Consider the following 21,286-nt stretch of genomic DNA (forward strand, 5'->3'; position numbering starts at 1 on the left):
TTACACATAGATAAAATTGTGTGGATGGGAAAAATATAGGATTTGGAAGGAGTTAATTTCTAGCGCCTGTCGGTGAACCTGAAACGATAGTTTTTACAGGAGAAATGGACGGTCAATCTTAGGGTTGACGCGTTTTTGGAGAAAAGATAGTTACTCTTCGAACCTGGTGAGTGACTCAACAGATTGAATATGGCAGTTATAAAAAAGAGGATCATAGGAGTAATACAGTAGTTTAAAGCTTTACAGTTTTATGAAACAAAACATAAACATGAACATTTCATCACACAATGTGTGGCCATTTATAGAGTAGTTAAAATGAATTGAATTTTTGATCTACAGTAAGAGACCGTATTACATTTCGCAATGTTCAGTCTGGTGTAGTTCAGCATCTGATGTAGTTTAGTTGAGTTTAAATTTGACCTGAACCTCTCAAAGAGGGATTTTCGTCGTAAAACAAGAATTCAAATTGGTCCCGAGTCTTTTGGAGTAATATATGATGCTCAACTTAGTCAAAAGCCATGCTAAAGTAGCTGCAAATTACATCGACTTTGCTCTTCACATTGACATGACACATTAGCATAGCGTAGCATACCACTCCACCAACCTCCATATTAAAAGGTTAATGAATTCTATAATTCGTTAACACATACCAAGAATCCTCATGTCCAAATTTAGCGACACAAACAGAAATAAATGTGCTATTGGGTTCAAATTTGATAAACGTGTTCTCATTGGTCATGATATCAGTGCACGTATCGAGACTTGGCCATCAACTTAAACAATTTAAAGCATTAAAATATCAGATTAAGTTCATTTTTAGCAGCAATTTTTATCTTCCGAATTTTTTAAATAATTATCAAGTCTTCTTACTACTCGGTAAAGTATTACTCTTTTTCCCCGTACAATTTACTAGCTTTAAGAGGTAAAATAAAAAACGCAAGTTATAACTACTAGCGAAACAGTGACCATGTGATGTTTTGGCATGACACTAGAGCGACATAATAATAATAATAATAATAATAATAATAACAATAATGAAACAAAAAATAATCCAAAAACTTTCGTGGAGAGTAAGACTGGAAAAGAACATAAAAAGCGTTAGAAGGAAAGCTGACCTCATCGATAAATATTTGAAAGAAACCCCATCAAGAAAAGTTGAACGAAAAGTTACTGAAATCTGTATTAAAGCCCGAATTAATATTAAATCAAATGAAAGCTCTCAAAAGCTGTTCGAACTTAAAGATATTTTGAAACAGAAGGCCAAAGTGAAAGGTTCCAGGCTAAGAAGATCCAACATCCAACTAATCAAAAGACAAGAACAAAACTGGGAATTCCATGTTAATTAATTAATTAATTAATTTTTCAAAAATTTTCATTCGAGCACCAACGAGAATTGAGAAAAGTTTTAAAAAATACTGGAATTTAACTTCACAATTCAACCTGCACAATACAAGAACTTATAAGTAGCGAAAGCCTTCTCAAAAGCACTACATGAGCCAGGAATTATCCCACAACATTTTATGGAAGGAGACATTTACCTCCTATACAAAAAAGGCGACGCAACACAACCTGAAAATTACAGACCAATCACCTGTCTCTCAGTTATATATAATCTATACACGTCATTATTGAACACCAAAATATATTAACACTGCGATATATATAAGTTGATTTCAGAAGAACCAAAATGATGCATCAGAGGAAATTTGGGCTGTAAACAACAATTAATCATTGATTCTGTCATTACAAAACAAGTAAAAACAAATAAATGTAATCTCTACATGTGTTACATTGACCACATAACTGGGTGATGAGATATTTGGAAATCTATAAATTGATCCTAAAATGATGAAAAACTGGCAAATCGGCAACTATTTGACCAAGAAAGGACGGTTTTACGTCAATATCTGCTGGTTTATTAACGTTTTGGTTTCAATGAAGGTCGAAGATGCCGATTTTGACTAGTATTTGAAATTTATTGACATAAAAAGTAACTGTTTGGAACAAAAAATGTTTTGTTGCGGTTTTAGAAACGAAATTTGTTGGAAGAGCTATCCATGTAGTTCATACTGTCACTTAACCCATTGTTGACCCTTCTGAATAGAGCTCAGATAGGATAGGATAGAACAACCCAACGGCAATTCCAAAATAAGCACCCCATTATTCATGTATTTAAAAATGTATGTAGAAAATCGATCCAAACTGAACAGCCTCATTGCTAACGTGAAAACATTCAGTGACGATATTATGATATCATTTGGATCAGATATGTGCGCAGCAATAGGAATCAAGGAAGGAAAACTTGTACCATCAGGTGAAGAAGAAGAATCTTTCGAATCGCATCGCATCGCAGACCTAAAACACAAATATCTTGGTATACCACAAAACATGAAAGTAGACCATTCCCAACTTAAGCAGGAGTTCAATAAAAAATACAAAGAAAGGTTGACTAAAGTGTTGAACACAAAACTAACCGGCAAAAACTGAAGAAATAGGGAAATTGAGATTGCCATACCGCTGACTCACAATTTGAGATCTACGGAAGCTGAGAAAGTTCGAAAATATGAAGACCTGGCTATCTAGCTAAAACAAATCTGGCGTCTTAACGAACTAACCATATGTCGATTGGTTATGTCAACGGAGGGAATTGTTACAGAAAAATTCGAGAAAAACCTGGAGAAACTTGACATGCAGAATAACAGCTTTGATGCATCACAAAAAGCTATAATACTGCAGACATGTCACATTGTTCGAAATTTTTTGAGCTTAGGTGAAGTAGGATAGGAGGAAGCTCCTCTCTACCAATATAACATAACCGATATCTGCAAAGCAGAGAAATCTGAGACCGATAATAATAATAATAATAATAATAATCCTTCTTTATTTTTAACAGATATAAACCCAATTACAGAGAATACATAAAATAAAACAAAATACTGTATAGCAGCGGACTACCAATTTCGTATACCTGCCCAAAGACAAAAGTTTGTTCTTGGTAATGATAAAAAAAACAGCAAATTGGAGGGTGTCGAGAAGGAAAAATTGGAAGCTGAATTAAATATTGTTTATATTCTCTTTACATTTGGACACAACAGTGTACAGTGAGTAAAAGTCAATGTTTTGGAAGACAACAATTTGATTCAAGTTTCGACATATATATACTGGTGATTCTTGGCTCTACCCCCGAAGATGATCATCAAAAGTTGATCAAATCCTCTTGAAGGATAATATCCATATAACTTAAAGTTGAAATAATTAAAGCACTTACGTTGCACACTTCCTAAACTAGGAGTGTGATTTTCGTGGATAGGTAGATATTACAGAGGAATATATCCTTACATACGTTGTGTAAACTAGTTTGGAAAACGTTGGACAAACTTCGCCGGTTTCAAACACAGTAGCCCAAATTCAACACCCAGATCTCCGAACGTATCACACAAGGGCACATTACATTTAGTTGTTTTTCACTCTACATGGGATAGCTGTGTAAAATTATATGGAAGGCTGCAGTCATTTATTTCGAAAATATCACAAGGAACCATCACAGCGAAAACCAGACGGATTGCATGACGCAAACAATGAACTCATAAATATTATCGGTAACAATCGTATAAATTTAACATAATGCGTGTTAAGTTCGAATTCGACCAACCGTTTTAGATAAATATTATATTTAGGTCAGCCATATTAGTGTAAACATTCGTCGCTGACAAAATGTCACTTTTTTTTTAATTATTCCGTGTCGCATTACGTGACGGAATGGGGCATAGCCCCGTAATTGGTACGTGTGATTTATATCCCCGCAAATTGTTGACACTTGCCTATTGAATTATGTTATAAATATGGAAAAAATGCCGGTGCAGTTAATGTTCGTGTGAATAATACGATCATGCAACCCTTGCGGGGCGCAGGTTAACCTTCCACCCTAGGGAGAACCAATTTAAATCGTTGATTGAGGTGGATTTTTATAACCGGGTATCAGACATTGGTCTCGAAATTAGTTTTTTTCGTCGCTGAGAGACCGCGTTCTAACCGAGTTTTAAAATGTAGAGGAAAAATTAAAACCAAATTCCAAAAATATCGAATAATAATAATACATTTATTCTGCAAATTTTCAATTTACAATACAATAAAATACCAATAAACCACGTAAATTGCAAAAAAGGAGATGAAAGCAATTAAAATTCTTCTAAGTTCAACCCCTATAAAATAATATATAGCAACTACTTTAAAATTATTAGTTCGCATGAGATAACTATAGCAAAAAAGAAATGTGTGCATGTATATAAAATTTAATATTGCATAGAAAACTTTAGGACTGAACTTAGCGGAAAATCACTTGCAATTTGCTTGTTGGCTGAACATTTGTCTTTTTTTTTATTTTTGAAGTTTCATGGTGATGGTAATTTTTTAAGTTTATAAACGTTACAGAAGAAGCTTTTTAGAAAAAGAGACGTCCAGTGTGGTTATGTATTTGCCTTATGCGGGTTTAATCTAAACAAGATAGTATATAGTCTCGACATTTGATTTAAGCTGAACCTACTATAAAAGTGAGGACAGAAAAAATTTGCAAAAACAGTATTCATACAGAAATATGTGTCGGTTGTTTCTATATTGGGTTTTCCAAAAAACGTTAGCTTAATTTCTAGTGAAAATATAATATTAAAAAATAACGTTAATAAACATGTGTGCGAAAATGCACTGTAAAAGAGACACCAAAAATTATTTCTGAAATAGTTTAGGATCCCTCGATGAAATTTATACCAAAAATATGTTTGATTGGTTCATAAGAGTTTCTGATAACAAAATTTTAATATGTTGAACTAACTAAACGAGTGAAGTGGCACTTATTTTGCTTCTAAACTTTTTTTGGAGTACGGTTGAATAAAAATGACATTTCCCAAATATTGCATATAAAAAAGGAACTTTTGTTTAAAGTTAAAGAAATTACTGATTTTTGAGTAATTTGTTTAGGTAAGTAATGCTGACCTAGTCATGCTCGAGAATAAGGTATCTCATATAGAGTTAAAATATTGTAAATTATTTTGAAATTAACAGGGTATTTGTGGTTAAATTTCATTTAGATATATTCTACAGTTCTAGAAATAATTTTCGAAATGTTAGGTTATGCAACAAGTGTGATAAACGGTATCTACCAAACGTGTTACATATTAAACTTTTTCTGTGACGCTTAGTTTTGGCGACTGGAATATCTAAAAAAAAAATGGAATTACAGAGAACAACAAAGGCCAATTATTTACTTGGATGGTTCGACACTTATGATACTCAGGAAAAGGGTTGGGTTGACCCAACTGATAAGTGTAAAACAAGCGCGCCATCAAAAACAGGTAAAAGAATAACTATTTTGCATGCTGGCTATAAAGATGGTTGGATTGTAAATGGACTTTCCCTGCCTGCGAAAAATATTAAAGATTCTTCTCTGGATTGCCATGATTACCGCTGATTTATTTTTTAAGTTGGTTTAAAAGCAAACTAGTTCCAAACATTCCTCCTAATAGCGTCATTTTAATGGACAATGCAAGTTATCACAGATGACTAAAACCCCTTCCTCATCTAACACAAAAGCAACAATCCAAAACTACATGTATAATAACGACATTTATTTTCACGAAGGTTATACCAAAAATCAATTAATTGAGGTTCTACCAAGCTTGAACCTACAAAAGGAACACGTCTGTAATAATTATGCAAAAAATCTAGGGCACACAGTTTTATGGTTGCCACCTTACTACTATATATTTAATCCCATTGAACACGTTTGGCACCAAATTAAATCTGCCATTCGTCGTAACAATGTTTTTCCCCGTGTTAACTCCAATGTCCTCAACCTTATAGAAACCGAAGCTATTAACATCCCTCCACAAAGTTGGGCAAATTCTGTTAAATATATAGGAAAAGCAGAACAATCGTATATCCATATTGCAAATAATATAGAACAAATAATAATTAGAACAGACAATCATAGCGATATACTGATATACCCGTATTATGTGAATAATTTTAAGTAATTTAAGTAGGTAATAAAAATAATTTGTAATTTTATTTTAGATTTAAACATAAATAAATAAATATTGTTTAGTATCTTTCCTAACAAAACCCCAAATAATTAAATTTTAAGGCCATATTTCATTCTTACAGCTTGCCCGGGTCTTTCCTTAGTTCGTATTCTTATAACTATGAACAGACTTTACATTTTTGCAAAGCAAGCAAAATTGCCAAACTTCAAAATTCAAACCGTGCGAAAATATCCGATTGCTCCCAAATCCGAGCCGTAATATCCCGGAAATGTCCGAAGTACCTCGGATCCGTCGGAAACGCGGTAAAATGACACTTTTCGCACACCAGATCGGTGTATAATTAGGTATTTTACAGAAAGAAAAATATTGTTGTGAGCCCTTTTATAGAACTGAAAGTGTCTTCTTCTGGAGGCTGCTCTTTTAGACCCATGTTTACTAATTGAACTAATTTTTTTTTCATTATCCCTTGAAAGTAGCTGAATGGTCTTAAGATCACCCTGTTAGATTCGCCATAAAAATGAATAAAGAAATATATCAGCTTCATACATAAATTTTGAAAGACCAAAACAAATAATTCTTATAGCCATTTTAGTAAATCGGATGGGCAATCATTGGGGAGCAGCAGTTCATATCTCCTTCTCATATTTTTCGATTCAAACCAGCTGGCGTCGTTTCATAACAATAGTACTCTATATTTAAACTTGTATTTTGTGTATCAAATTTGATAAACTCCACTTTAGACACGAGTTTATGTCCTTACCTCTCTAAAGACGATTTAAAAATTAAAAATAAACAAAGTTAACAAATAGTACATCTAAAATTGAAAAAAAAAATTGAACTAAACAAATTTATAGACTGCAACTCTGGAAATTTCCACTTCACCTTTGAACGCAGTCAGCAATTAATTTTCGCGTAAATGCAGAGATGTGACCAAATGCTTCAGTTCATGAGAGAAGAATCTCCTCAACCATTACTGTAAAATACTTGACACATCTATTTTGACGTCACGTCGTTGGTTTGTTAGAGACGCCATGCGCCAACACTGATTCGTACCTAAGTCCCATTGAGTCAGTTTAATAGCCATCAGACGAGGACAATTAAAGTTAAGTTTGTGCTCTCAATCGATACTGAGCAAAAAAAAAGGGGAAAGGGATGCGCATTATCTTGGAAGGGAGCTATCCTGCGGCATCCTGAAAAGGAGGCATTCATCTCGGACAATAGAGCCGGTCTCTTAAAGCACAAAAGAACGCAATTACTGCTGGAATAATCAAAGCCTACATCCTTTAACGGGGACGTTCGGGTTAGAGCATCTTTGACGTTTATTTTTGAATTCGGTTTCGAGTGGATCCCAAAGGTTACATCGATAAAGCCACTGTCGAACGTTGGCAAGCGGAAGGCCATTTTTGATTCTTTGAAAGATATAAAGATGTTTACTGCGATAGAGACTGATTCTGTACGTTGGCCTTTTCATAATTCCTTACAAGGGAACCTGAATTATACAGAACCGACAACTAGAAAATGTATTATTAAATATACTTAGAAATATAAACAACGAAAACATTTTTTTGTTATAGAATGAAATATTTTTAAATTTATTTTTCGGAAATCAGGAATAAATGAAAAAAAAACAGTCATCATAATATGTATATCATTATATATACTTAAAACAAATTGTTATACAAATACGAACTCTAATTTTAATATCAACATTTAAAAACAATAAAACACAAAGGAACCATAATAAAAACTGTCTGCAACAGTGGGTAAAACGTAAAAACTTATTTAAACCAAACAATCTGAACTAATAAATTCAAAAACCTAGGTACCCAGAAAAATACCTATATCAAATACAATTAATTTAAGCATTTTGCTAATGGTAATACTTTAATATAAAACTAAAAGTTTAAATTAAATTTAAAGCCATATTCTTTTAATTTTTATTTTCGGTATTTTTAGAGCCCTCAAATTTTGAAGTCTTATTGTTGTAACTTTGTTCTTATAGCAATGTTCACCAAAATATTATTTTTTGGTGTAAATTCCAAGCTAATTAAAATAGGTTGTTAAAGTTCTCCTTCCAGGGTTTATAAGCAGAAGACAGGCGCAGAGTATCTAAACTTACCATTTCTATGTGGATTCATACTTTAAAAACCCTAAATGACAGACTGAAAGATAATCTACATACGTAAAACACATTTAAAATTTTGCAAGCTTTTCGAATTGTCTCTTTCCTGTGCATCAAAAAATGGGTTGTAAGAAAGTGTAGTTACATACCCAGCAGAATTGCTGTGTGCAAAAATTCATAGTTTTGGTTAGTCACTAACCTCCAGTAAATCAAAGCACATTTTTATTGATTGTGGGCCCTCCGTCAGCTGGACGAGGATTGATATCTTAAGATCTAGTGTTCAGATCTCATTTTGTGCAGATTTAGTTTCGTGGTTATGCGAGAGATGTCAACGTATTAAGAATTTATATTTTGGTGAAAAGTCTCTTCAAATAAATTAAATTAAAGTCTACCTCCATAGTTCACAGCGAACATAAACTGTCAGTTATCGACGTTATGCTGGGCTAACTGTCCTATTTAAGTCACGGCTTTGCTTTACACCGTCGCGGGGTTCCGAGTTGTTCTGTGTCCGTATTTAAAAAAAACGTTGAGAGCACTTTCGTTTGGCCCAGCAAAAGACAACTCGGCAACATCGACAGCGCGATTATAAGCTGGTTATTCCGCTGGTCGATCTTACCTACGCTATCGACGGCATTTCCATTGCAGTTTTTATCATTATAACAATGCGAATGCGAAATATTATGAATTTTATTGTTGATAAAAGAAAATATTTCAGTCAGGCTCTTTAATTATGATTTTTTACTGTAAGTTTTTCATTTTTTGGGAGCTCCGTATCACTACAGCGCATATGCACCAGTCTGCCTCTGCGTGGCGCTTTTGTTTATGGTTCCATTTTGATAATTTTTTTTTGTTGGATATATTTCTGAAAAATGCACTCACAGAACAAGATTTTGTTTTGCTTATTACTTCAACTTAGAGTTGTGGTCAACTGCGACTATTTCACGAGTACTGTTAGAGATTAAAAAAAAAAAAGGCAATTTCTATAATGTTTCAATATCAACTCAAAGTTTTCAAAACTAACCAAAACTAACTGACACGGTTATATTAACTTGAAAATGATTCGTATTTAAGACTACCTAAAAGTAACTAGACCAATGACCAAAGTTTTAAGGTTTTAAAAAATAGATATTGTACATCTTGTAAATAATGATCATTTTGTATGTGACTTTAAGATTTTACAAATTTTAATTATACAAATTTAAAAAATAATGATAAGAAATACTTCAAACATTTTTTAAGGAAACGTAACATCTTAAAACGGTAGCATTAATAGATCTATAGTATTCGAAGAGTATTCGAACCTCGACCTGTCCAAAAATTAGTTTAATTGGAGTTCTTTATTCATTCAAACCGATAAAATATCTTACTTGGAAAATTAACATAACAAACAAGGAAAAAACGAAAAGTCGATTTTAGTCACACAGGACTTTTCAGCATTCGTTTTAACATATCTATCTCTTCAATTAAATTAAAAGTAGTTTCCGCGATCGTTGGAATATGGGACAGTATGTACAGAATAGTATAACAAAAAAGCAAATTAAATTTTGGGAAAAACAAATTTGTTTGAAAGAAAATGGTCAGTAAATATTAGTTATATCAATTAGATCTTCATTTTTTCGTCCTATCCAACGATTAGGAAAATTTTGGTATAACCAATTCCTTATACCGGCCGAGTTATGGATAGAAGCACCATCAAGCTGCAAATACAAATCGTACCGACCCTCGAGAGGTAATTCATCAATTTCAAGTCTTAGTTAATTTTCTAAAAATCGTTTAAAATTAAACACCAGACGTTCATGTTATGAGAATACTGTCCCTTGCACTGTATATACGGATTTTCTAAACTCCACATTCTAATATTCTGAGATGAAACAGTACCTGGTATTTTCTAAGATACCCTGCGTCCATAGACAAAACTCCATTCTTCTTTCGCTGTCACCACACTCAAGAGGATGCAGAAATTTGGGTTTAAAGGACTTCTTTCCACTTTTATTCAACTGAATCAGTTTTTCGAAATATTTAAGTTTACACTTGCGCTGCTAATGCAGGTTCGGGGATTTTCATTAAAATAATCAACAATTATTTTAAGATATCTTCTATTAAACTCTGCAGCATCTTCACGGAAAGATCGCGCACCATCACCAACTGGACGTACAATTGCCACTTTTTTTTCCAAAGATAAATTAACCATAGTTGTTTAATAAACAAAATTAAAATATAAATAATAATCGGCTCTCCATGGCAAACTTGGTTTTATAAATATTGATTTTTATGTTATTTTCATTATTAGATGAGAATTTAAAATCCTTTTTAATTAAAAAAATACAGCGTTGAAAAGTCTGCTTAGTTCATATCTAATCCTCTCTAATCATCATATCTAATTTTACGAAAATCATTTGAGCAATAAATAAACATTCTACAGGAGCAGTGCTTAAGCAAGTCCCAGTTGTCCATGACTTTGATGTAATAAGAAAAATGAGGTTTTAGTGAGTTTTTGAGAGATCTGTCCAACAAAAAAAATTATCAAATTCGAACAATAAACAAAGATTTTACAAGTATGTACAGTTTTTAAGTGGGACACACTGTATAATAAAAACGATAAAGTAGCGGAGACCAAAATGGGCTTACGAAAAACTTTCCTGTTACCGCATTCTAGAAATGCTACCAGGTAAGTCAGTACACAATAAATGCACTTTACTTATATGTGGATTTATTGCATTTGTACTTATCAGATATAAAATGGTAAAGGAAAGTAAACCGTTATGGATTTTTTTAATAACTTGTAAATGTAAATGTAATATAGCCTCTTGCAAGTTTTCAAAGAAGTGTTCTCTCTCTTCAATTGTTTTGCTTAAATCCGGTGTATATACACAAGTATATACAAACAGGATTTTCTCGTCTTCAAATGCCACTATAATATATGTTAGATTCTGGTTTATGCACTTTACTTCTTCTACTGTGCCTTCAAACTTTTCATGTACTATGCCGGCTTGCGCCCTTTTGTCTTTCTCGACTCGACTATAAAACAAGATATAATTTTGTAGTCTCGTGTTGCCTTTACCCTTTTTTTAGTCTGTGATAACGTGCATATCTCATTTTTGTGTTTATTCATCTCCATAATGATTTCTTGGTCTTTATTGTACCACGATGTTATATTCCAGCACCCAATTCATAGTCCATATTGTCCATTGTTCTTTGGAAACTGTCAGTTTCCCGAGGCATTTCTGCTAGGCATATGAGCAAGTTATCTTTTTACAAGAGGTGGGTTGCTAACCTCACCTCTCAACCCTCATCGTTTCATCCGGAATTGGGGCCGGCCGAAGCTACTCATTCCACGTATTGCTACCTTTGCCGTTGCTCCCAAAGCAGTGGCGCAATTACCGCAAACATCCGAAGTGGGTCGCGACCGTAGTTAACGAGGGATCTCGTTAACAAAGCTGACTTTTTAAAGATACATCTTGTGTATGCACGATCAGTGCATAATTGGGTATTTTAGAGTAAGGAGTAAAAAGAATTAAGAATGAATTGATTGTTTTGGGCAAATGACCGTTCTTAACTGAATGTAGCGTAGGCGAGTCCAGCCAGAATAACCGACGAGTATATTTGATGGCCGGGATGGTTCATAATCTAATTAAATAAAACATTCACCTTGTTAATACTTTTTTCTATTCCCGTCGATAAAATACCTAATTACACACCGATCTAGAGTGCGGGAAGCGTCACTTTACCACGTTAGTTTCGTTTCCCACGGATCCGGGCCACTTCGGACATTTCCGGGATTTTACCGCACAGGTTTGGGAGAAATCAGATGTTTTCGAAAATATTACCCATGGCTTGAATTTTGACGTTTGTCAATTCTGACGGTCATGTAAGTGAATATATTCGTGACGTTTTGCGAAAACGTACCCAAAAACTAACGGTCGCAGAAAAAGTATAGTATGCACTCGTTTATTAAGCACTCGCTCCGCTCGTGCCCTTTATTCCATTGTTTATATAAGATATCCAACATCTCTCTCTGTCTAACGTACTCAGCTAAAAAGAGACAATAATCTAACGTGCGGGCAGAGTCACTTTACCACGTCAGATTCGTTTCCCACCGATTCGGGCCACTTCGGACATTTCCGGGATTTTACCGAACGGGTTTGGGAGCAATCGGATGTTTCAGGAGATTTTACCGCACGGTTTGAATTTTGACGTCCGTCAATTTTGACGTTCATGTCATTGAATGTATTCGTGTTTTGCAAAAATGTATCCAAAAACTAATACACAGAAAAATGTTATACGATACTAAAATCCAGTTGACTAGTCGGTACGTAAAGTGACAGTTTCCCACAGAAACTTTACATATCGTTCGCATGAACTTTAGTGGTTTTTACAGTTTTTATATTAATATATTGCCAACACCAATTGTACCATTTTCAAATATCCATATCTCATCATTTCAAACAAAACAAAATTGAAGTTTAGGGCATGCTTTTTCTTGCTTATACGATCTTAAAAACTTAATCCTTTTAGAAATATTGATTTTTCTCTGAAATCTTAGATGTTGAGATATAAAAACAAAATGACACCGCGTTGATTTTAAAGTCGAAATAGAGCTTGTGAGTTGAGGCCAATTCTTGAATAAATTGCCAGCGGGGGCTGGCAGCGGAATGACAGCTAATTTAGTGAACATTCTAGTACCACAGTCAGGAGTCCGACCGGGCATTAACGACGAAGTAACACACATATATCGGGCGGCGGGGTCGGCCCATTACGTAAAAGCGGCAGATCATTACAGCACATTAATTCGCACACAGTTTCCGAGTGACCGAGGCAAAGTTAAATTCCAAGTCGCGGACCAAGAATAATTATGGCCGTTCGGCACAGTTGCCGTAGTATTTGCACGGTCGCGGAATAATCTCGAACCCGTGCCGGCCTGGCAATTAATCGAAAACAACAATATCAAATGTTGAACATAATTCTTAGCTGCGGGCGCAAATTCCAATTTGTGAGGGCGCGGATGTAATCGGCTCGGACCGCGTAAAATTAATTCCCGTTTTGAGATTTAATAATCGCGTATACGCGTAATCGACGGACGTCGATTTGGTTGCATATTTTTGATTGCGAATAGGGTTCCGTTCAATTTATACGTCATTATTTAGATGATATCTAGATTTTCCATTCGTTCGACGCACCTGTAATTGTCCATACTAATAACTTAATGAATATTGAACCAGATAGTCTGATATTGGGACAGAAAACTTCCAAAAGAAATCGGTATAGATTTCGTTTAGTCCGAAAAACGTAAGGCAAGACTAACTGATAAAATTTGTAGTAAGTTAGGAAGATAACTTGTAAAATACTGTAAAAAACATAAACCTAAGGATTTAAATTCAGTCACTCGTTTATTGAGCACTCGCTCCGCTCGTGCCAAGTACACTCGTGAGTTAAATGCCGTTCACCGCACTTGTTGCATATTATACTATTTTCTACTCCCAACGTCACTTTAAGACGCCAGCTTCGTTTCCCACGAATCCGAGCCACTTCGGACATTTCCGGGATATTATTTCACGGATTTGAGAGCAATCGGATTTTTTCGGAGATATTACCGCACGGCTTGAACTTTGACGGTTCTGACGGTCATGTCAGTGAATACATTAGTGTTGTTTTGCAAAAATGTACTCAATAATTAACGGTCGTAGAAAAAATCTAGTATACAACAGGTTTATTAAGCTTTTTAAGTCACTCGTTTATTAAATACTCGATCCGCTGCGCTCCGCTCGTGCCAAACACAAAAACACTATATTTTCGGGCACAGGTTTGGGAGCAATCGGATGCTTTTGGAGATATTTCCAATGCTTTGAATTTTTACGTTTGTCAATTCATGTCAGTGTACCCAAAAACCAACGGTCGCATAAAAAGGATAGTATGCAAAACGTTTGGTAAACTTTTGGTAACTCGTTTATTAAACACTCGTGTCAACTAAACTCGTGGGTCAAATGCCATTTACAATCTTATAGGCTTTTTATATTCCTGCGACGACAGGCACGTTTGTTTTATTATTATCGATAGTAACATTTTCGTATTGCCTCAGTCTTCCAGATGGCTTTAACATCACTTTGTATTGTTTTTTCCTCTCTAATACAAAGATTAACTCATTAACTCCATAACATTTTAATGTTTATATTTTCTACTGAACTTTTTCCTTATTTATATCCTTTTTCTTTCCATTCCTTTCTTCTGCTATATCATTCTCCACACCTATTTATATTTATGTCGTAATATTGTTTGCAGAAGTATTATTTTTCTAATTCATTTTGAGGCTATAAAACGACGTGTATAAAATCTGTTCTTGCAGCTGTAATCACGATCATTTACTTATTCCTTTGTTTCTGTAATAAAATTCAAAAATGAGCAAGATACCAGATCATCAAGATTTCTTCCACTTCTTCTTGTCAGCTTCATTGCGAGGTCTAGTTTTTTATAAATAAAATTTAAAAAAATAATAAAAATTTATTTATTCAAATAAACAATTAACCTTTTTTTAAATAAATTTTTTAAAGAGTGCATTAAGCCCTGACAACGAGATGTCTCATAGAATATTGTCACAGAGTGAGGGTTATCACTGATAAATATCTTACTACAAATACAAGTATAATAATGTCAAATACTTAAATAAACATATATAACTAAGAAAGTACTGTAAAGAAAATAAATTTTTAATTGTTTATAATATAGATTATATTGTTATTTATAAGAATCTATCTATCTATCTATAAGAAATTATCAAATTTGTATTGGCCTTTTGGTGTTGACTATTAAATGTTTCTTTAAATAGGAATTCTAAAGTTTTATTAAATCTATATTGTTAGCAATATGTTTTACTGATATACGGGTGTTAACTTAAACCTCGAATATTTCAAAAAGTAAGTAAAATTTTAATATAAGATAAATTACAAGCTTACCTTACCTTACTTTTTGTCGTAAAAATGATTTCTGAATAAAAATATAGGTGTTCCAGTTCAACATTTTGGCATTTAGTGAACCAACTATTTGGGACCTCTGTATAACCTGAGGCGCATTTGCCAAACTGATTGAGTAGTACATTATCTCCGTCGTCAGTAGTCAGTACACAATTTTATGTGGGGCAATCAAAATATGAAAAAAAAAACACATCACCTCAGTTTCTGCCAAAACTATGCAAAATTCGAATAAGAATTTGTTAAGAAAGTGGCCTTTATTTTAACCAAGGATTCAAAAAATGACGAAATATGCAGGGTGTTTTATTTAAAATAACAAAGTTTAGGTCGGGAGACACCCTGTATCACAAAATTATAATAGTTTAAATCTTCTGGAGAGTCCAAGGAACTTTTGTAAAGTCTGTTCATAGATATAAGAAAGTGACTAACTGATACGAATTAAGGAAAATATGGCCGAACAGGTCCGAACTTTGCTTAGAATTTAATTATTTGGGGTTTTGTTACGAAAGATACTAAACAATATTTATTTATTTATATATGTACTTATGTTTAAGTCTAAAATAAAATTACAAAATTATTTTTATTGCTTAATTAAATCACTTAAAATTATTCACATAATTTATCAGTATCTCTATCGCTATCATCGCCTGTTCTAATTATTATTTGTTCTATATTATTTGCGAATGTTATGCTTTTCCTATATGTTTAGCAGAATTTGCCCAACTTTGTGGAAGGATGTCAAAAACTTCGGTTTCTATAAGTTTGAGGATATTGGAGTTAACACTGGAAAAAGCATTGTTACGACGAATGGCGGATTTCAGTTGGTGCCTAATATGTTCAATGGGATTAAATATACAGTGGTAAGGTGGAAACCTTAAAACTGTATGCCCTAGAATTTTTGCATAATTATCACAGACGTATTCCTTTTTTAGGTTCAACCTTTGTAGAACCTCAATTAATTGCTTTTTGGTATAATCTTCGTGAAAATAAATGTCAGTATTATACATGTAGTTTTGGATTGTTGCTTTTGTGTCACATGAGGAAGGGGTTTTAGTCCACTGTCTACTGTGATAACTTGCATTGTGCATTACAATGACGCTATTAGGAGGAATGTTTGGAACTAGTTTGTTTTTAAACCAGCTTTCAAATAAATCAGCGGTGTTGTCTTCATGGTAATCCAGAGAAGAATCTTTAATATTTTTCGCAGACAGAGAAAGTCCATTCCAAGTCCTCTTTTCGATGGCGCGTTTATTTTATCAGTTGAGTCAACCCAACCCTTTTCCAGGGTATTATAAGTGTCGAACCAGGTTTCATCCAAGTACATAATTGGCCTTTATTGTTCTATGTAAATCCTATTTTTTTCTAGATATTTCTGTCGCCATTTCCCAATTCTAAAAGATTCCATTAAAACTTGCCATTTGTCAATTTTTTAAAATCTAAAACCCAAGTGTTGAATATACTTCCATAAGGTAGTTCTGCCACATTTAACACCGGTTTCATCTTTTTCAACCCTCCTAATTAAGATATCTAATGTAGGCACGCTTTGTTCCTCGTATAACTGGTAAATATTACGCCGTATTATATCTTGATCACTTTCGTCTACAGTCGAGAAAATGTCAGCATCGCTTCGTTTTTCCTCGCTGAAATGGGATTATTCACAATTTTCCATGCAGTTGATGTTGGAATTTTCGTCAATGTGGCCGTTTCTTATACAGATGCTTGCTTGCTGGCACCACGTTCAATGAGAGTCAAATAAACATTTTTATAACTTCCTTAGTCTTGATAGAACAGTGTTTTCTATGTTTGGGCGGGAGCATCTCCTGAGATACACTAGACTCGCACATAATTTGCATAATTCGCACACGATTCAACGCACGCTGTATTACGCACGAAATAAGAATGACTACTAATAAACTTAAACTAAGTAGTCTACCAAACCAAAGAATATTAAACATAGGTAGGTATAAAACTATTTTACCTGAATTTAAATTATGAAACTTTAGGTAGGATAATCCCATTCAAAGCAATCATTTTATTTGGCACACGGTGTACATGCGTCAAATCATCTGGAAGCATAAAAATTCGCAAAGAGCTAGGACAAATCACAAGCACCTTTCAAATTGGCACAGTACAGACAACAAACTATTATCTAACTGTCAGCGATTCGGATTGGATAGCGCTTGGCGATATTGCGCATAATCCTGACCGTAAGAAACTGTTTCTGACTGCGATTGGCCGGAACCTATTATACGAAAGCCGTCGGTCGATAAATCAAAATTAAGTTTGAGACGGAAGAAAAACTGGCCACTAAACTGTCGCGAATTAGGGCCGGCGAGTACAAAGCGCCTTTTAAAGTGTCATGGTTGCCACGGAATAACTGTAATTCATGCCTCCCCAGTTTACTACGTAAATGCCTAGGTGGCCGCGTATACAGTTTTATACAAAAATTGCTTCATAATTTTTAAACAAGTGACATTACATGCACAGCGTTTCGCATGCAACGTGTGTAGTGGGGTATTCGCGTTACCGTAAATTATGTTAGGTTTTATGTGCTACATGCCCGGGTTGTTCGGTTTTTATTTTGCACCCCGCGGGTCCGCTTTTTTGCGCCAAAATGGTACCCGGCGTAAATTTAATTTAGTTAAAATTGTTGCACGACTCGGAATGCAGATTTGTGTAAAGCATAGTTAAGTAAAACTTTAAAGCAATTTCGTGAAGGTTTATGGTATTATTACCTTAACAATTTATTACGTAGCTATAGGTGAAAGTGTCGTTATCAGATTTGAAACCCCTTATAGTCACTGGTTACTAAAAACTGGTATTACGGAATGTAAAAACGTATTTTTTCATTATTTTTAAATTCTGGCTACAAACGACTCAATTTTATCATGCAATATGTGATAATACTGTTCTATAGATCGTAATATTGTGATTTTGTTAGTTGGAGAACATATATTATTAATAATATTGTAATTTTGTAGTTGAGAAAGGGCATATAGAATAGAAACAAGACATCTTGCTAATCTAAAAATACAGTTTCTTTATAGAGTAGCTGTTACATACATATGTTCGATTAAGTTAGGTTATGTTGTACTTTTCGGACAAATATGTAGTATATAATACACGCTAGACTGGTGGCCTAAAGGCAGAAAGAACCTAATTACATACAAATACAACACAATATAAATCTCTACGCACAAACTCAACAAATTCATCAATAGAATAAAAAGAGTTACAAATTACAAACATTTTTAGATATTATCTTCTAATAAAATCAACAGTTAGGCAGTTTATCATGATTCTCTAAATGGAACAGACTCAACAAGGACACTATGAGGCCTAAGATGTCGGCATTTTATGACGACGCTCCCAAAAAGCAACAGTAAGATATATCTATAAAACCTTAGTTTTAGGTCAAAGTAGTGCTTTCGGTTGTACCGCTTGCTTCAGAAACTTAAATTTTGGAGCTTATTTTGAAAATAAAGATTTTAAAATGCCGCCTCTTCGTCGTTTGAACATAACTTCTCTTACAAAAAGTCTCTCTATGTCAACTGACTGTTTGTAATCGCATTACAAGGAGGCTTTGTTAAGTTATTCCTATTTAATTTATTCTGTAAACCGTAAGTAGCGTAACATGCAGAGTTTAATTTATTACACAGATTTCTATACATGCTGTGTAAAAGTCGTGTCAAGAAAGTTTTTGTTGTTATTTTGTTCCAATTTATTTCAAATTCAAAATTTTGGGCATAATTGTATAGATGGATGCTACCAAACTCAATTTTACTGTAATGTAATTTATGACGTAGAATTTTTTTTTATGTAAATCTTTCACTACACCCTCACTTGCTTAAACTAACTCCTAGGTTTTCTACACACTTCGAAAACTTAAATTTGTCGAACCTCTTCGTTAAAAACGCTCCAGAAACATTTTCTCAGTGAATACATACTGTATGAGCTTTATATCCACCATTCCTTACCAATTTTTTTGGCTCTTGCCTGTCAATATGTAAAAAGTCTCTTACCTCGTTGTTTGCAGTAGTTATTGATAAATTTGGAGCTTTTCTTTCGGCATTCCAAAATTATTTTTTTGATGTCATGTGAGTCGAACCTGCAATGCAATCAAGAAACCATTAATTTTCACTTCTTTAAACTGTAAAAATGGAATACAGCAAAGCATCTTCACTTTTGTTCTTGCGCTCTGAGGCGAAGTGTCCTTTCCAATGCACAAAAAACAATGAGGTCATTTGTAGCACAATACATAGCTATTGCGTAATTTTCTAAGGTTGTCCTTATAGAGTCACGTGTCACTTTAACAATTCCAATTATCATTGGTTGATAAGTTTCTGGCAAACGGTTATTAATATGGTGCCAATATCTCACCAATTTATATGGTTTTCTTTAAAAACTTTATGTATATTTTACTGGATTCATTAAGAGTATTAGTTTCGACTTCCCCTTTCTTCCGATCTTTTTGCATGACCTATCTCAATATTGTAAGTTTGTAGTTGTAATCGAAATTAAAACATGTGTTCTGCAATATTAACATTTATTGTTAAAACGCACCAGGTTGGTGATACAAAACCAGACTGGAAAAAGTTACTAATTTTAAATCGTTCACTACAATTTTATTTTAATAAATGTTAAGAAACAAAAGTGGTTTATTTTACGCGCACACTGCAGATACGGCTTGGTAAATTAAAAGTCGGAATGTCTATTGTAGGCCGGATTTCAATATTATGAAAGAATATTCAGGTATTTTTCTGGAAAAGAATATTTTCTTGCTAAAAAAAGAGGGGCGAAGGAAAGCGGAAGAAAGACCGATGAAAATACGCCACCTCTGAATAAGAGGATTAAGCTGGATAGGCCTCTATTTTGTCAAAAATTCGGGGTGGAAAAGTAATTAATTTGTTTTGTTGCGATAGGGACGACCCTATAATATTCATATGGAACTGTGGCTCCTTTATTGCTTCGAGATAAAGTCTGGAGTGTGTGCGCTTGGCTTGGAGATGATGATTAGCCGAGGGTGGGGCTACCAACGTAAATATTAAGGGGACGAATAGGGATGGGGTTGTATAATTGAATTGAAATGCGATTAGAATTATGATTCAAATGCGTGAAGATTCTATTGAAGGGGATAATATTCATATTTTGTTCGTATTTTTATATTCGATGGTGAATTTCGATTTTTTTTTCAGGATCTTTGCAAGCCCACATCAAAGTCGACCCTGCCACACTTCCGACGTTTTTAACGTCGAGCCAGGTCTTTAAGGTGAAAGAGTTGGACAGAGTCGTTTTGCCCTGCGAGGTAACAAACCTTGGTAAGCTTCTAATATTTTTTTCACTAAATGTTTAGTTCAAAAAAAAGAATTCATAATAAAATTAGTCTTGCTGCTCCCTACTCTAAAATAACCAATTATGTCCAGACCAAGCGCTTTGCCGAGCTTAGCACGCACCAAAATGCTATTTGTCATGCTTTAGGTATTGGGAAAGAAACTTAAATGTCAATTTGTGTGCAATGACTTGTCAATAGGTAAGCTATTAAAGTGATTGGGGTTTAATATGATTACACAATGAATTTTAGTCTTTCCTGGGTCTGTTGTTCCTTGAATTGTGTGTAACAATTTACAAGGTGCCAGAAATTGTCTCGCCTAACCACAGCCGAACTTGTAGTTGAGTTGCATTGTAAATTACAAACATTTGTGATCTTCTGTTGGAATTGATAAAATTAGGCGATAGAAAGAAACCGGCGTATATAATCCGTTTTATTCAAAAAATGATATATATTGGACATTTGGAGTCATGAAATTTTGTAAAATATATGTACTAGGTTCGCTGAATCTTAAAGTTTTTTTTCATTCTTAATAATTTATTCATGATTTGTAAATTATAAAAATGTGGAAATATCAGAAACAAAAATCCATCCAAATTGTCATATAAAAAAAATGCTATAAATCGTGGGGTTTAGAATGTTACTTACGGCATAAATTGAAAATGTATTGGAAAATGAGATAAAATATTTCTTTGATCCGGGCAAGCAAATCAGGCAAATATTGTGAGCGTAATTGCTAAATCAGATGTTTGTTGAAAAAACTTTTCACGGAAAACATATTTTCAGCCGTTGGCGCCGGCAATGAGGAAGTTTTTCGCTGAAAAAAAATCACAGA

General features: G+C 33.9%; 1 protein-coding gene across 5 annotated transcripts in view; it reads left to right on the plus strand.

The window, feature by feature from the left end:
* Nucleotides 1-21,286, plus strand: part of LOC132698225 (limbic system-associated membrane protein-like) — a 225,829-nt gene that overhangs the window by 118,656 nt on the left and 85,887 nt on the right. For 4 of the 5 annotated variants that reach the window (XM_060664182.1, XM_060664183.1, XM_060664181.1 and 1 more), the window contains exon 3: nucleotides 20,318-20,440. In XM_060664182.1, coding sequence (XP_060520165.1) covers nucleotides 20,318-20,440 — 123 coding nt within the window. Of the gene's footprint in view, nucleotides 1-18,392; nucleotides 18,505-20,317; nucleotides 20,441-21,286 lie in introns of those variants that run through there. The other variant, XM_060664185.1, reaches the window with a different exon arrangement.

The sequence above is a fragment of the Cylas formicarius genome, unplaced genomic scaffold (assembly GCF_029955315.1).
Source record: "Cylas formicarius isolate icCylForm1 unplaced genomic scaffold, icCylForm1.1 PGA_scaffold_2__14_contigs__length_35257938, whole genome shotgun sequence".
In the NCBI taxonomy this organism is placed as follows: domain Eukaryota; kingdom Metazoa; phylum Arthropoda; class Insecta; order Coleoptera; family Brentidae; genus Cylas; species Cylas formicarius.